The 17899-nt window shown below is 51.3% G+C and overlaps 1 protein-coding gene across 7 annotated transcripts in view; it reads left to right on the top strand.

Annotated features, from left to right (window-relative positions):
• Positions 1–17899, top strand: part of SHROOM3 (shroom family member 3) — a 128595-nt gene that overhangs the window by 51702 nt on the left and 58994 nt on the right. For 3 of the 7 annotated variants that reach the window (XM_065062860.1, XM_065062859.1, XM_065062864.1), the window contains one exon: positions 10606–10671. The exons of the other annotated variants lie outside the window; for them this stretch is intronic. In XM_065062860.1, the coding sequence (XP_064918932.1) occupies positions 10606–10671 (66 nt within the window). The remainder of the gene's footprint in view (positions 1–10605; positions 10672–17899) is intronic. 7 annotated transcript variants of the gene reach the window in all.

Below are 17899 nucleotides of genomic sequence, written 5' to 3'. Positions count from 1 at the left end.
TTGGGCATTAGCTTTGATCCGGAGCTTAGACGGCCATAACCATGCTCTTACAGCCTTTCCTTTCCAGCAGATGACCTGCAGAAGAACGGGGGGAGTAAGGCATAGAAAACAACGCTTAAAATCAAGCACTTGGTGTCTTTAGTTGTGCTCATTTATTCACTGAGCCACTACAGGTATTTTAAAGGGTTCTGCAGTGTGCCCTTCATCTTTAGGCTCTTCTTCCTGCCCAGAGACCTCTTTTCTGCAGTTGGGGTCTGTGATTTTTAGTTGCAAGCGTGATCTACAGGCATGATGCTGTTGATATTTCTCGCCAAGCTGGAAAAAGCAAAGAAGAAGAGCAAGCTGCTAATGGATGTTGTGAGTTGCACCGAGTAGACACAAAATCCGACTCAATTTAACCCAACCTTAGCATTGAGTTATACCTTTTGTTTCCTCGTTTTGCTGTATTTTATACTTGAAAGCTGTTGTAGTGTATTAATAGAGTAAGGTCCTTGATCCGTGCACAGGCACTCCCACATCCCCCCGCTGTGAGGAACAGGAGCGGAGTTGGGCTGGTTTATTTTTGGACAATGGGATCCGTACAAGAAGCTTGTGAGTAACTGAGCTCTCTGGAGGTTCAATCTCATTCTCTTCAGTGTGTATTACAGAGTTTTGTACTTTGCTCCATTCTGAAGAACATTTAAAACAGAAGCAGCAGAGCAGGCTGGGTTCTTTGCTGAGCCAGCGTGCGTTGCCGTTTATGTGATGTATGATCCTCGCTTTAGAGCTCCAGCTCCTGACCCAGGAGACTGTGACTCTGTCTGCTTTTCAGGTTTCTAGCTCTCATGATTCAAAGCCCGGAAGCCAAGTCAAAATTCTGCATGTCCTAATTGTGACACGGAGATGACTTTTAACCCTCATGTGGTTTTGGGGACCGATTGATGCTTTTACACAGTTGGAACATAAGGGCTCAGCATAATGGAAGGGGCAGAGGCTTTTTGCGATATTCAGGTTTCTCCTTCCTGTGAAGTTCACTTGCTCCCATCACCGCTCCTGGGACCGCGTTGCCCCTGAAGATCCAGCCCGTGGCATCAAGGGAGCGTCGATTCCTCACACAGCTTTGCAGGAGGCTGCTCCGGCAGAAATGTAGTTGTGCAATAGTACTGCATCAGCCATCTTTGCATTATAACGACTTCTTTGGGGACGGGGGAGGAAGGAAAATGAATAGTTACTGTTGGCATCATTTCATTACACTCTTCCACCCTGAAAAGCATCATCGTTTCCGAAGTGGAGAGGAGAACTGTCTGCAGAAGAGGCGATGAAGCCCCTGCTGGAGGGGGTTCTCCCTGTCAGTCTGTCATTCTTCACACCACAAGGACCTGGCCACAAAAATTGTTAAATTTGGGGAAAATTTGAAGCCTCCGATCAGCTCAGTTCTGGGAACAGCTACGGATCACATCAAGAACGAGGCTACTGAAGTTGCCCGTTCCTTGCATCTGACCTCCCCAGAAATGTTTCCCAGTTCCTTGCTTTGTACAGCATCATGTAATGCTGGACTGTCCTACTGATTTACCCAGTTTGAGGTGTTGCTTCAGCCGGTGGCCAGCAGAGGAGGTTCAGAGAGCGGCTCTGGGCACACCTGCCTGGCCAGCCCGTGCCAGGATCTGTGACCGCGCTGCAGGCAGGAGAGCAGGCAGGACGACAGCTACAACAGCTGGCCAGGCTGCTGTCCTCCCCAGCCCTGCAGCCAGACGCGCTGGGGACCGTCCCCCCCAGCCCTGCAGCTGGATGAGCTGGGGACTGTCCCTCACAGCCCCGCAGCCGGATGAGCTGGGGACTGTCCCTCACAGCCCCGCAGCCGGATGAGCTGGGGACTGTCCCTCACAGCCCTGCAGCTGGACGAGCTGGGGACCAGTCATCGCCAGCTCTGCACTGGTCTTGTTCTGGCCGCCTGGTGCCAGCCAAGGGTTTACCCACCACCTGAGTGTGAACGCAGACGCTGTGCCTGTACCACCAGATGGGAAGACAAGCCTCTTCTTCCTCATCCTCTGCCTCATCTTGTCCAGGGGTCCCTTTCACTATATTAAATGTAGCCGCTGTTGTTGCTGTTCCCACACCACAGCAGGTCTCCAGAATCCTTCTTCTGGAGTATTTTCCACCTCAGCCCCAACATGTAGCATGAGATGGGTTTTAATGCTTCTTTTTTTCCCCTTTGTTTATTTCAGACTGGCAGCTGTTTTAATTCCAACCCAGTTTTATTTCAAAAGTTATCCATGATCGGTGCATCAGAAAGTTTCTTTGCTAAAGACAAATGAGTGAAAAAATATGAGAATTATAAATGAGATAAAATATATATGTTTATTTCAGTGCAGCGTATCCATATTTCTTCCCTTCTTTTTCTTCCTTTTATCTATGGCTATCAAAAAGCAAAAAAATGCCAAGAATGTCACATGCCATTGCAGTTACATTCGGAGCAATCCACGACAACAGCTGTATGGCCCATATGTCTTCAAGCAGAAAATCGTACACCGCGTGGGACAATGCCCGGCATTGCAGACCGACACGGGGCCACATCGCGGTCACGGTGGGAGCCAGCGCTGCTCCCCTGGGCTGTTTGTGTGCACAACATCATGCTTATAATATTGCTGTAACATAGCACTTTGCATCTAATTTAAGCAATACTGGGGCTTTTGTTTGTCTTACAAGGTCTAACGTAAAGACAAAAGATGTAGTCCGGCCTGAAGTTTATGAGACGTTACCAGACATTCATGTTCACACATACACGCTCCGTCAGAGGAATTTATGGCCATTACGATGTTCTCTAATGAGTACAAAATGAGACCGTTACATCTTCACTTAATTAGTTTGACAGATTTTCATTTAAATGTAAAAAGACTTCTAGTCTCTAGAGAACAAAAGCAGGGCTTTGTTTCCAGCGCAGTTTTTGACTCTGCTTTGCTGGAGCAGGAGGCTGGGGTGACAACAGAAGGGGGACGATTTGGTGTGGGTAATTCTCATCTTCAGATTTCAGGTTGCCGTGGCTGTGCTGCTCTTCCCGCCCCCGGCCCGCGGGGAGCTGTGTGGCGCCCCAGGGGCGCCCAGGACAGCTGGGCCTGCCCAGAGCGGGTGGATGCTCTGCGGTTGGGAGCAGGGGGAGCTCTCGGAACGTTAGAGGTGCTGTGAGCCCCAGGGGAACTTCCGTCTGCAAACCTATTAGCTCACTCTTTCTCTCTAGTCCTTTGGCCTAAATACTATCAGTGCAGGCAACTCCTGCTTTAATAAATGTTGGGAACTGACATTATAAGCTTGCTTGCAGCTTTTTGCTGCCCTTTTAACAGCTCTGTGCATTACAAATTGTTCCAGAGTCCAGCACGAGCCCTGACACACAGCAGACAAGTGATGCTGGGACATGATCTTTGTGGGAGCCCGTTCATTTGTGCTCTTTAATTGAGAAAGTTTTCTCGACTGCCTGCTTTTGCAGGTTGACTGGGATTCTGTGTCTCATCGGATGAAGTGGATGAGAGCACCGTACGCTGGTGTCTTCGTGCCCTGGAGCAGCGGTGTGTTGGTGTGCGCCCTGGAGCTCACGAGCTCTTCTCTCAGATTTGTAGCTGTTCCTTGGGAGCGTAGAGCCAGCAGGGTGAAGCTGCTGTGTGCTCACAGCTGCCGCTGTCACAGACGCTGGGCTCTCCTCAAGCCTTTCCAAACACCGTGTGCCAGTCGGGCTGTCCCCGTAGCTGTCCGGCTTACCTGCCCTGAGCTTGGTGGTGTCTTTATCCGTGTGTTTAGGGATCTCCTAGGCAGGATCAGACAACACGCTGGTAAATAAATGCGGTTGTCTGAGGTGCGTTAGCGACACAAACTCTGTCACACTCGGAGTTACCCGCATGCCACAGGAGCAGGAAACGTGTAGGGAAAATGTGCTGCAAAACCAGCTGCTGTCCATGTGGAAAAATGTTGATGTTTCAGCAGAAATCTCCTTTTTCACCCGTTTCTGAACTTAGCAAAGAAAGTGTCTCATTCTTGCATCGTGGACTTGCAGACTTGTCCTAGTCCCTCACTGACACACAGGCGCAACAGCACGAGAAGAGGCAGATGGCCGCCCAAACAGCCCCGGCTTTCTGCCTTCTCTGGGAATTCCCGCAGGACAGCTCTGGCAGTCCAGACTCCCCTGGGGAGAAGAGGCTCCCGGTGCTGTGGCTGCGGGTGTCTGTAGGCTGCTGAGCGGCGCCGCTGGGAAAACCCGCTCGCAGAAGTGCCTGCTCACAGTTCAGAGACGTGGGAGTTGCACAGTAGCATCTCTAAGCTTCTTTCTCAGCGTGACTGCATTCCGAGTGATGTTTTCTGTAGAGGTCGGTCAGATTGTGTGGGGCAGAGAACTCAGCAGCGTGTCTCTCACAAAGGAGGCGCCTTTGTGCCAGAGGAGATACCGTGGTGCGTACATGCAAATATGTGAGTGAGAGAGAGCGAGCCACACAGTGGCTCCCACAGACTCGGGCTCTGGAAGCCTTGTCTTCCCGACACGCTGAGGAATATATAGCAGAGGAAGGTACTCTCACAAATCCAAGAAATCATTTGGGGCTGGCACAGGGTAAGAGTAAATGATTCCTTTTTATTGTGCCACATTTCTATGTGGGAATGAATGTGTTTGTGTAGTGACTTCATTGAAGAGGTGAGCCTGGCCTCAGGAAATTACACGCTTTGCATCATGTTATTTAGCAAAAATATAAAGCGTGATGCTAGGTACCATCTCTTCTTTGTCCAGGGGGAGCCGAAGGAATGTGTCCTTGCTCTTCAAGCTGTCAGTCTGTACTGCAGTGGCTGTTGATGGGAACACAATAATATTGTATAGAGAGATCTTTTCACCTTAGTAAATTTAACCACTTGGAACAACGTCAGCCTTGCCACTGAAGCCACAGGGTGTATGTGCCCAGCTCCCTGGGGCACCAGCCACGCCAGCGCTGGTCACAGGCGTCCCCTGGGTGTGCTCACCGGGCGGTGGCACCTCGAGGCGCCTTCCCCTTGCGCACCAAACGTGTGTCTCCACGGGAGAGCCCAGGTGATGGACTGCGGGTTTGTGAGACCTTGTCTTGGGCACCCTGAGATAACACTTAGTACCTCCTTTGCCAAGTCCCTTCCTGGCTTTGTCGCTTCCTGACATAGCAACGAGTTAATCTTAAACAACCTGGAGCTGGGCCTGGCCCTGAAAAATGTCTTCACTGAATTTGCATAACAGAGACTATCTAAAATACAAACCATTTTGGAGGTTAATAGTATTTTAGCAACATATGAATGACTCTTTCTAAAAAGATCAGTGTTCTTTTCAGCTAGTGTTTGTCTCTAGAGTCGCTTAGCAAAGGCGATGAACCTGGCAGGCAGCGCACCCTGGAGACTGGTGCTCTGAGTCTTGTTTCAGTCCTGCGATTTTGGGGATTTTTTCCCAATATCATCCTGCAGTGACAAATTCTGTTTCTCAGATCAGAAAAAGAGGTGGTGCTTTTGTTTTTTAGTTGTGGTGATTTCTCTTTGGAAGGGTTAGCTACAGCTATACCGGCTTCCTCTGTCCCTTTTCATGTGCCTTTTTCACATCTCTTCCATCTGCGCTCATTTGTCCTTCAGTTCATTCATCCTTTTGTATTCCATATGCTTTACTGGCGTCACTTCAGCTGTGGTTTTTGCCGCTAAACTGGTTGGGATATGCAGCTATTTCAGTGACTCACAAAGGGATACTTGCTGAATTTTGCTTCTGTTTCTTAGAGGCTACATGTTGGCCTGGTCTCCTGCAACTGAGGAGTGCTCAACATAACCATTTCCAACAACATTTTTGTGCTGACTAGCAGGAATTCTTACAAGTCAACCTTAGGTGTTCTTCAAAGACCCATCTGGCATATCCAAACCAAAACTCCTTTGGTTACGGCAGATTTAGATTGGATTACCCACCTGAGATCCACCACCTAGCACAACAGGTTAGTGCCCTTAAACCATTTAAAGCGTTTCTTTGGTTCATGGTGCCGTCTGTGGGGCCGCTCACCTTTGTGTAACCAGCCTGTATCCTTATCGGGGCTGACAAAGTTTGTTCCTGCGCAGGGGTGACGTGCCCGAGCAGGGCCGAGTGCACAGCTGCTTATTTACATGTCTAAGTGCACAGCTGCTTATTTACATGTCTCAGTGCCTCCTGGATGATGCTGGGAAATTCGTGAATGCTGCAGGTTCCCTGTGACATTTGTGCAACGAGATCTTGTGCAAAATACAGACCAGCTCAGACAATGTGATGCTTCCCACACCTCTCTTTAACCTGTTAGAGCTTGTGGTGCCCTTGTTGTCTTTGGCTCACTGGCAACGTCCCATCCCAGGACGTTCCTCCCATATGATTTGTCCAGCTGTGATCTGAGAGTAGGAAATATTTTATTAGTGGTTCCCGCATGCCCACACTGCTTTCTTACCGTCACTGCAGTGTTTATACACACAAGGCATTTTGTGGCTTTCACATGCTAAAACCTCAGAAGTGCCTGATGTTTGTGCTTGGCCGAGAAGACCCTCGTGCTGTCCTTCCTGCACACGGCCAGGTGGGCTGCCAGGGACCCTCGTGCTGTCCTTCCTGCACACGGCCAGGTGGGCTGCCAGGGACCCTCGTGCTGTCCTTCCTGCACACGGCCAGGTGGGCTGCCGGAGACCCTCGTGCTGTCCTTCCTGCACACGGCCAGGTTGGCTGCCAGGGACCCTCGTGCTGTCCTTCCTGCACACGGCCAGGTGGGCTGCCAGGGACCCTCGTGTTGTCCTTCCTGCACACGGCCAGGTGGGCTGCCAGGGACCCTCGTGCTGTCCTTCCTGCACACGGCCAGGTGGGCTGCCAGGGACCCTCGCGCTGTCCTTCCGCACAGGTTGGCTGTCAGAGACCCTCGTGCTGTCCTTCCGCACAGGTTGGCTGCCAGGGTCAGGTGAGAACTGGCCTTTCCCCCAACCGAACGGAAACACCACTTTGCACATTTCATCCAGGATCCAAGCACTTCTGATCCATGTTGTTTAGCTCTATCATCTCCCTTGCCTGGCACAGGCTTTTTAAAGTGACCTAATGAAAAGGAGTTTGGGCCTAGTGATGAATGAGTGCTATTAGAATTGGAACTGCTTTTGTTTTTGCAAGTTATTCTTATCAAAGAGGCCGTGCTTCTGGAAGAGGAACAGAGGCTGCTCTGTTTGGTGGAACTGACAAAGCAGGAAATGGTCAGACAGCTCTTAACCAAATTGTAAGTGAATATTTTCTTTGAGCCGTGGTGGGAGAGCCCCAGACTCACAAATCAACCTACTAAGCCTTCAGACACAAGTTTTTGGAACCTCCCAGGTGTTTCTTTTTCTGCTGTTGATAAGAAGTCTTTGAAGCCTGCAAGCTTCATGATCTCATTAAGGACAAGAGCAAGTGATGTTGCTCCAGGCCTGTCATCAAGGCAATGGGTGACCTTCCCCTCCAGAAACAAATACCAGCAGCTTCATCTCTGTGCATTTATTATGCATATACACAAAGTGAAGTGAGATACCAGTTTATCGGGAAGGAGAGATGGTCGTGTCTGTGTAGAGGAGGTAGAATTGCCTGACATGTTTTAAGAAGGTACGTTGAAGGAATCGGACCCTGTCAGCCCGGTAAGTGATTTCAGAGCAATCGAATGTAGCCTTTGCCCGCTCTCTTGAACAACGTGGAAGCAGATGCTGACGCTTCATAAAGTTATCTCTTTCTAAGAGACCTTGATCAACGCTTTGGACTAGCCTTTTTCAGACCATGACTGCTTTCCAGAACAGCAGCAGAGGCAGCAGAGTGCAGCGTAAGCAGGCAGAGGCGGTGGCTGCGCTGTGTCCCGGCAGCTCAGCTTTGCTTGTGCTGTAGGACACAGCTTCTTAGATCTCTGAGTCTTTCTGTTTCTTGGAGAGACATGGGAGCCATGACTGTGTCGTGTGTTGCTTCCTGGATTACGAGCAAGGTGTGTACAGAGATGTCAGGAAATTCCCCCCCCAGTCTCTTTGAAGAGGGTTTCTGCCGCCCACCTCTCCCTCCTCAGGTGGCCAGGAGCTCCATGATGCTTTTCATTGCCTATTTATTGCCTATTATTTATCTGAAGGTTAAGCCTGGCCCAAATGAGTGGCTGAGGGGGAAGCATCTGTCACCTTGTCACGGTTCAATCCTGCCCCGTGGAAGATGGGGGGTTTTGGTGCGTCTGAAACGGAGCCCTTCAATAAGCCCTGTGTGCAGTCTTAGGACGTGCATGTCTGGTGCTTTGCAAAGAGACGGCAAGCCTTCGGATGAACGGTTAGGGGCAAAGAAGAATACAAACCAACAGCATTTAACATTATTTAAATTTGTGAGTAAGGCAGGTAGTATTATTTTTCCCTGTTTAACCGGCTCTGATCCCCTTAGAAGCTTAAAGAAATAATAATTAACCAATATCTACTTTTAAAAAATCAGCAGTATGTCTCTTTCCTCGTAGAAAACATTACAATAAGAGCCTGTAGTTACATCGTATGAAGTCCGATTACTAGGCGTACGCTTTCAGACTGCTGGATTGCTATAATGCTGGGTAACGATTTCCCCTGGGCGTAGAGTAGGAACCAAATTGTCCTCGCTGAGCAGAAAAGAGTTTTCTCCTTTATGTGGTGGTGTCAGGGAGAGATGAGCTCAAATATTAGGGGGTCAGGGTGTCCGGGTTTCATTCCTGGCCGTGCCACATACTCACTGTGAGATGGGATGTTTGCTTTGGTGTGTTTGCATTTCTCTGTCTGGGCAGCGTGTGTGACAGTCCTTCCTAAGGTGAGGATGCTATGAGGCCTAATTACCATGTGCAAAGCACTTTGCAAAATGCATTGTACCACTGAAGGGGTGAAGTGGCAATTAAAAGGAAAAAAAAGAAGGTCTTTCTCTCTAATTTTCAGAGGAATGTCTTTGACTCGGTTTCTGTAACTGCAGCCCAGGAGATTTTCCTGCTAAGTAGGTGGTGAGAACTGCTTCTTAGTAAAAGAAAAATACCACCTTCCTCAGCCACAGTCACCCAGGAATGAGCTTTTCAAAGCTAAAAAACCCCCAGATTCTTCATCCTTCTCCCTCCCACCCAGCCTCTGGACCCTTTCTGCTTCCCCTCTTCCTCGTTGTCTTTGTCGTGGCAGAGGGGCTGGAATCATGAGCACTATAAACTTCTCTTGTACTTCCAGAGCCTCTGAAAGCGTGTATCACTAACGGAGCACCCAGGTACCTGTAGCTCTCCATAAGCGTTAGAGTCTATAGGGTTTTGCAGGTAAAGCTGGCACTGTCTGTGGTCTGCTCCCTGCCATCCCAGCAGCTCACGATATGGGCTGAAACCTGTAGAATCACAGAGTAGTTTGGATGGGAAGGGACGTTCCCAGCTCCCCATTTCCCCCCTGCCATGAGCAGGGACATCTGCACCAGCTCAGGGTGCTCAGAGCCCCGTCCAGCCTGGCCTGGGATGTCTCAGGGATGGTTCATCCGCCACCTCTCTGGGTACCTGGGCCAGGCTCTCAGCACCCTCAGGGCCAACAATTTCTTCATTTCTAACCCAAATCTCTCTCCTTTAGTTTAAAACCATCACCCCTTGTCCTGTCTTAACAGGCCCTGTTCAAAAGTCTGTCCCCATCTTTCTTATCGCCTGCTTTTAAGTACAGAAAGGCCACACTAAGGTGTCCCCGGAGCTTCTCTTCTCCAGCTGGACAGCCCAGCTCTCTCAGCCTGTGCTCCCAGCAGAGCTGGTCCAGCCTCGCATCATCTTGGTGGGCTCCTCTGGCCCCTCTCCAGCAGGTCCATGTCTTGTCTCTTAGCGGAGCATCTCTGCTGAAAACCACTCTAACGCTTTCAATCCTGGCACTTCCGCACCCCTGCGGACTCTGCAGTGCTTCAGCCCCCCACGGTTCAGCGGAACTGAAGAATGCACGATAAGGCACAGGAGGCACCAGAAGGCAGTTCTGCCACAGAGGAGAGCCCAAGGAAACGCAGCCTTGTACCTTCCTTTACGTATATCTTCCTTCGTTTGAAGTTGAAGATAAATCACAAGCCACAGGGCTTGAAGCTGTTTTACAGCTCGTGGTGTGGGAATGGGTGTGTGTGGGTGTGGGCGCGCGCATGGCTTCGGAACAAACCAGAAGGAAGCTGTATTTGTTTTGTGTGCTCGTTTAGAGAGCTGTGCTGGGAGAGAAACCGTGAGGAACAGCAGGGAGGTTGGTTTTGCTCTGCAAAAATGTCCATGTGTCTTTCAGGGTGGCTTGTTCGTTACATGCTTCACATGCACAAGTGCAGCAGGTCACTGCAAGCAGGTTGCAGGCAGGAGCTGGCCTGCCATGGGCGCAGTGAGCCACGAGCCTCTTCCCCACGCGCTGTTGGGGAGGGAGCAGCGGGTTCAGCGCCGAGCCCGTGAGTCCTTGTGCAAGCTGAACAGAGCTGGTCAGCCCCAGCAACTGATGCATCTGTAACGCTGAGCTGGAACAGCTCTTGGAAACAAATACTAGAGGAAAAGAAAGAGGAAAACAAAGGGATGGACTGGGAAATGTGGAATAAAACACCAGAAGATGAGCTGGAATAACACCATGTGTGTCTCAGCAGGGTCTCCATTGCTAAGGCCTCTTCTCCTTCTGCAGGTTTCCATGGGCACCCCGTCCCCTCATGGCTGCAGTGGGACTGATCAGACAGTCAGGATTACTCATGTGAGTAAAACCTTGCAGGCTTGAGCTGCCCCGTGTTGCCCACGGTCACGTTTGTTCTTCCCAGCGTTGGCCACAGCCTGGGAGACGGGCAGAGGTGTATTTTCCAGGGCCCTGAACCTTTTAGCAGAAGTCACAAGGTTAATTTGAGCTGTCCTATGACCTTCTGACCCACAACATGCTCAGGGGTGAAAGGTGCTTTGTTCCTCGCCCCAGTTTTGTCTGAGCCTCTGAGGAATGGACAGGCAGAGGAGCTAATGTGCTGTCCAGATAATGGAGGAAGGTCCAGCAACGTCAGCGTTACTTGGCGTTAATGACTGATCCTGATTTCTGTGTTAGCAGATGGTAGGGTGGAGCAGCTCCTTTGCAGTGCCCTATGTCTTATTTTTTATAAACCTCTCAGTCAACTTCATGACCTGGTTCCTTTCCAGTGGATGCTTTGGGTGAGGTTGAGTCCTGCAGTGCTTGGTTGAGAAGAGGGAGCTGAAAGGAGAGGGCTAAGGCGAGATGTTTTTCAAATAGCCGAACAATCTTCTGTGTGTGAGCTGGAGGCAGTAAGGTGTGCCGGGTACAGCACTGGCCCTGGAACCAGGACACTGGCTTCTAATTAGTGCTAGTTGTTATCTACACGGTTGTATCTCCGAGGAGCCCTGCTCCTGGGTTAGGAACCAGCAGTGCTCGCTGCCATGAAACCAGAGCACGAGCAGAGCCCTGGGGCGCAGCAATCCCCAGTGCGCCTGGTGCCCATGGCCCAGCGGCGTTACGGTATCGCTGCGGCTCTGCAGCAATCCCCAGTGCGCCTGGTGCCCATGGCCCAGCGGCGTTACGGCATCGCTGCGGCTCTGCAGCAATCCCCAGTGCGCCTGGTCCCCATCACCCAGCAGGCGTTACGGCATCGCTGCGGCTCTGCAGCAATCCCCAGTGCACCTGGTCCCCATCACCCAGCAGGCGTTACGGCATCGCTGCGGCTCTGCAGCAATCCCCAGTGCGCCTGGTCCCCATCACCCAGCAGGCGTTACGGCATCGCTGCGGCTCTGCAGCGATCCCCAGTGCGCCTGGTCCCCATCACCCAGCAGGCGTTACGGCATCGCTGCGGCTCTGCAGCAATCCCCAGTGCGCCTGGTCCCCATCACCCAGCAGGCGTTACGGCATCGCTGCGGCTCTGCAGCAATCCCCAGTGTGCCTGGTCCCCATCACCCAGCAGGCGTTACGGCATCGCTGCGGCTCTGCAGCAATCCCCAGTGCACCTGGTGCCCATGGCCCAGCGGCGTTACGGCATCGCTGCGGCTCTGCAGCAATCCCCAGTGCGCCTGGTCCCCATCACCCAGCAGGCGTTACGGCATCACTGCGGCTCTGCAGCGATCCCCAGTGCGCTTGGTGCCCATCACCCAGCGGGTATTACGGCATCACTGCGGCTCTGCAGCAATCCCCAGTGCGCCTGGTCCCCATCACCCAGCGGGTATTACGGCATCACTGCGGCTCTGCAGCAATCCCCAGTGCGCCTGGTCCCCATGGCCCAGCGGGCGTTACACCAAATGCTTTCCACCCTCTGTAAGACTGTTCTTATTTCTCTTTCGTGATAAGAAGCGAATGCGATGTTCAAATGTCTTTGTGATGATTTCACTCTTTGCGTCACTTCAAAAGAACTAATTCACAAATAAGTGAAGAGATGCCGTTTTAACATCCTCCTTAAGTAGGAATGCAGCTTGTGCCTGTTGGTGTGTGGGGCTGGCTCTGCAAGCAACTCTCCATAGCAGAAAGTCATGTGCTTTCTTATGCACTTATGCACGGAGCTGAGTTCTGTTAATCCCACCTGCATCAACAGCTTGGTGACGTGGAAGCGCAGTGATTTCTGCAGAGCGATGGTTCCAGCAGCAGGACATGAGGCGGCACTGGCTGTGGCTGAGGGCAGGGTTGAAGGCTGTAGGTTTGCGGGGTGTGCGGTTTGGTGGCTGTGGCTCTGTACTCCGCAGCGGGTGTGCCTGATGCTGGCAGCTCTCCTCTGCTACACCGTGACTATTTGCCTTTCCGTTCCGTTCAGACGTGGGAGACCCCGTTGCAGCCCCAGCTCCGCCACGCGTCTGTGGGCTGGCACCGGATTTGGGCCTTGCCTTTTCCTAAAGAAAAGGCCCAAGAGCTCAGCTTTATTTTTTCATAGTTAAGGTGTACGTAAGAGGATATCACTTTAATTTCAAAGTCATTAAAATATCTTCTGTCATGGAACTTAGCAGGCAGACATCTTTCATCTGACTTACCTCTGTGTGTGTGCATATGAGAGCTTGTTACAAATGGCTTTTTTTAAAGAATGAATAAGGGTTCGCAGTTACCATAAGCTGCCTAAGAATTCTGAAGGATCTTATCTTTTTAATGAAAACAGCTCCGGTGGTAACCTCCTGCCCGCTGGAGCTCATGCTGTCGCAGTGCAGCTTCCTGCCCCACTTTGCTCTTAGGGGCTAGCATTCAAAGATGGATTCACCCACGATACAATTTGCTCGATGAAAATATTTTACTTCTTCAGCGTCTCTGCCATTTCGTCTTCCCTCCAGGGAAATGAGGAGTGCGGTGCAACAGCTGCTGGGGTTGTTTTAAGGCTAAGCCAAGCAGGATTGCTGATGCCTCAGGGGCTAATCTCTAAGAGCCACGTATATTGATCACTTTCCTTTATCAGGTGAGACACTGGTAGGACCAGAGAGCGGTGGCGATGTCTGTTCCCTAAAAGCAAAGGCAGGAACTGTTCCTGGAGTCAGGGGACCAGCTTGTCTCTGCCAGGTTGGAAGCACAACCTTTCCAACCAGTTTGACAGCTCAATTATTTAGCAACCTGCTTTGTTTATGCTCTACAACTTGGCTCCTGCATTGAATGTGGATTGCCAGAGGGCACAGGAACAACAGGGTGAGTTGCTTTAAATCCTGTGCGTTAACTACATCAGGCCCTAGAGTTGTAAAGACAAGGTTCCTCTCTAGTTGCTGGATTTATTCTCAGTCACATTCCTGTGACCCCGGTGGGGGAACAGGCAGAGCAAATGCTGCAGAATGCAGCTCATGCGGTGTGGTTAGAGCAGCGGGAGCTCCCGAGCAAGGACCAAGACACACTCTGCCCCATGGGGGATTCGAGTCAGGCTGACAGAGCAGAGGGGCTTTAACAACCTGCAGATCCTTCACCTGACATTGTCTTCAGACCCCTTTGGGCTCTAACAGAGCCAAGGTGCATTAGGGGGAGGTTTTCCTTGAAACCTGACCTAAAGAGTATTGAAGATGTTCAGACCCACCTTGGGCTCAAACCTGCCGAGCCTTTCACGCTGAGTCCCTGCAGGCTCCGTGAGCTGCTCCAGCGCGGGAGGTGGGGAGCTTTTCTTTCCCTCGTGTTCCTCACAAGTACTGGCGTACCTAAAGGCAAGCCCAACCCACATGATTTACGCTTCAGCCTGGCTCTGACCTGTGCCGGAGTTTGGAAACTGCTCCACTCATCATTTTGTTGCCTTTGTCGCTTCCTGGGGATGTTCATTGGGCTGCTCAAGCGAAAGGGCACGTTGCCTGCAATCAGCAGTTTGTAGTGCAGAGCAAAGTGCAGGCGGATCACTTCACGAGTGCCTTTTGCGCGCGGCGCTGCCATGGAGGTGATCGGCACACCAGAACACATCCTTCCCAGCGGCGCAGTCCCGTGCTCCGCCAAATACCCTGGTTAGATCCAGAAGAGCTTTTAAGATCACGATCAGCTTTAGGAAGGTGAGCGGTTCACTGATGTGGGTGCCCCGACGCTGGCGTGGGGACAGCAGGCACAGCCTGGCAGGATCAGGCCCTAGGAGAGAGGCCGCGTCCCGGCGGAAGGGACACGATGCCGGCGTGCCTGTCGCACACCGGTACCCCGGAATTTAGGGAAAAAGCACATGGGACTTCTTTGTTTCATGCCAATCTGCCTGAAGTCCTCAAACTACGCAAACTGAGATCAACAAAGGAGGCTAAAAGCTCCTAACACCTGTTTCTCTTATTTGCCGACAGCAACTTGAGGCACAAAATCAGCTTCTTTCTGGGTGTCAGGTCAGTCGGAGACCGTAGAGTGCCCCAGAAGGGGATTCTTGGGGATTTATGTTCCATCAACAAGATGGGCGATAATTAAAGCTGAATATTTCTGCTAAGCTGGGAAACAAAGAAGACCTGTCTTAATTCCTTAGATTCCTCATGCCGGGCTGTAAAATCTCTTCCATTCATGCCTGTGTCTCGCTGCTTGTTCTCTCTGTGCCTCATTCTTTAGCATCGAGCCACCTGTTTGTAACCAGCCTCCTGCAGGTTCTCAGGGCGCTTTCTTCCCCGCTCTCGCTGCCCTTGGTCTTGTTGCTTTGACACTGGGGCCTTGTTGTCTGCCAGGGCCGGTACGTTAGAGCTCCTGGCTTGTCCCGCTCCCGTAACTTCATTCTTGGAAAGTTTCTGAGTTTCCCGGGTGATAAAACACGAGCAACATTTGCTCTGACCTGAATCATTTCTGAAGGCGTCCAGCCCTGTTTTGTTGTGAAGGTTACTCGGGCTGGGTGGTGGGGCATGAGAATTCCCAGCGATGGCCGTTCTTGAAAAGTGTCAGAAAGTCGCCGCCTGCACCTCTCACGGCGCGCAGTTGTTTTGATTGGTGTTCTGGTGTATGCGGGAGATGCATCTGACACTCTGGAGGGCAGCGACACAGCAGAACGAGCGAGCGCCTTCCAGGAGGGGCTGTCGCTGCCTTCCCCGGCAGAAAAAGAGAACAAAAGAGGAAGGGAAGCGAGCCCAAGCCCCAGCTCTGTGTGTGGAGCAGCTATCAAACCGTCACAGATCACTGCTCCTATATCTCGCGTTAGGATAATATAATAGTGGAGTGTTTGCTAGACTTGTAAAAACCTCCAGTTATTCACTGGAGACCAAAGTAATGAATCAAGCAGGACACTGTTTAAAACTGTTAAAAACCCCAGAAATTGACAAAAATCCCTGCCAGTAAATAGCTCTGGAATGCTGCGGGTTGACTGCATGGGATGTTTTTTTCTTTGCTCTGCAAGGCAGAGTAGGCAGAATAGCTCAGATTAAGAGGCTAAATGCAGCTTTTATATTGCAGCAAGAGGAAGTTTACATTACGTTAAAATGTTCTGCCGCCTTCGCTGTGGTTGGAGTGCTTGTGCTTCACCCATTGTTAACTGGCTTTACTTAATTGCTCAGAGTGGCACAGAGCATTTCCTTGGCATGTCATGTGTATCAAGATGCACATGTTATTTTCAGCGTCGCGGTTACCTTTGCAATTGCTTCTCGACGTCATAAGGGTTTCTCTGTTATAATAGAAACGATGGCTCACTGACCTTTGAAGAACAGCATGTGCTCAGAAATGGCCAATATTAGCATCACGGACTGAAGCCAGTGGCACAGACGGATCCTGCTTTGCGCCCACGTTTTCTGGGAACTCGCACATTCTGACCACGGAGCAGCAATTAGAGCACATTTCATTTCTCTTCCGGGAGTGCTGTTCACAAGGGTTCGTACACAAGATCTGAGATGTGAATAAAACCCCGCCATTTCTGCCCTGTCGTGTCTCATTGTTAATTACAGTGTGACACAGAGACCCTCGGTGGGGTCTCAGGGACTGTGTGGACAGATGATGTTAATCCGATTCAGACAAATTCCAAGGCAGAATCTTGTATGTCCGTGGTGTTTGAGGAGAGCCCGTAGCAAGGCTGTGGCTGGCACGCACAGTCTGGGCTGCAGCCTCTTCCAGCATTACCAGAGACATGTGTGAGGTGAGGGAGGAAGCACACTTGGGTAATTTGGCAGAGCAGTTGGCTACCTGGCAGTCTGGGAGCACATGTAATTAAACATTCCTGTCTCCAGCTCGAGGCTTGTGAACCTGTGCTGGCTGGCTGTAATTAGAGGCGCTGAGCGGATGTGTTGGTGTTTGGAGTGGGATTATTGGTACTTTCCTTGCTTCTGGTCCTCCTGTTTTCTGGTGGCGTGTTCTTTGTGATGTCTGAGGAGTCTGGTATCGGGGAAGGAGCAGAGCAGGAGGCGGTGTGGGCAGGTTGGGATCCAAGGAGGCACTGCCCTGCTGTTTGTCTGCTCTTCAGAGAAAGCATTCGGAATTGCAGCCCATCCTTAATGAAGCTCAGGAGGGACTGGTCTCTTGTTACTGATATAGATATATATAGATGGGGAGGGGCAATCATCCCACGTTCAGCGAGTGCACGCTGTGGGGCAGAGCTCAGCGGGAAATGAGCACAGTCCTCCCGGAGCAGACCCGGCGGATCACGGGGAGCCGCTGGATCCCAGCGAGCGCCCGCGCTGCACCCGCCGTGTGCTGGCGCCGGCGTTCTGCAGCCTGGGTGCCATCCCAACCCCGACCTGCAGGCTGGGCTTGGGGTAAAGACGGACCCTTGTCTTTTTCCGTCTTCTCCAAAACCCTGTGAAGGGCTGAGCGGGGCTCTCTGAAGGCGGTGGGTCTGCAGACTGCTCCGTGCTTTTGAAACTCAGGCCATGAATTTAGGCACCAGCTTTTTAAAGATCTTTATCTAATAAACTTAGCAGTGCTTTAGCTTCCCTATCCATATGACAGGTCAAATGATTCCTGCTTGCTTCAGGATCTGAAATGCAGAATGGGGCAAAAATGCCCCTGCCTTGCAGGAAAACCTCATTTAACGTCATGTGGATGGCTATGTGAGGGACCCAGCTGAGCCAGTAACCTTCCGAGTATAACAAGGAAATGAAATCATGTTCACGAATGTTTCCCTTTAGGGGAAAATTAATTATGTAATTTGATTGGATGGCATAAAGCCTGCACAGAAAGGTTGTCATATGTGATTCAGCAAGGCGACCTTTTATCATAAGGATTCCCTTATCTACCTTTCTCTGGATTTCTCTTTCGTTCTGGTCTCCCTGTCATTTCTTTGCGGGTTATGAGTGTCACCGTACCCGTCCCTGCCTTTCCCGTCTCCTCGTCTCGCTGTGCGGGGCGGGTGGGCAGCAGTGAGGAGGGGGAGCAGGCCCGCGTGGCAGCAGCGTTTCCCCAGTCAGCCCGGCCTGTCCCGGCACCGGCTCCCATTGCCGGGGCAGAACGGGGCGTCTGAGCCAGCAGGGCCGGGGCGGTCGCCCGGCCGGTGTGCTCGTGAAACTGGCTGTGCCGTTCCTATCCAGTCTGTCTTTGTGAGCACTGGAGATCACACGGCGTAGCTAATCAAAACCAGGAAAGATGTGAGAACTGCTGGCATTGTGCTTGTTTCTGTTAT

The sequence above is a fragment of the Columba livia genome, chromosome 4, assembly GCF_036013475.1.
Source record: "Columba livia isolate bColLiv1 breed racing homer chromosome 4, bColLiv1.pat.W.v2, whole genome shotgun sequence".
Lineage (NCBI taxonomy): Eukaryota > Metazoa > Chordata > Aves > Columbiformes > Columbidae > Columba > Columba livia.
Note: the sequence above shows the minus strand (reverse complement) of the source record. Positions and strands in the feature narration are given on the sequence as shown.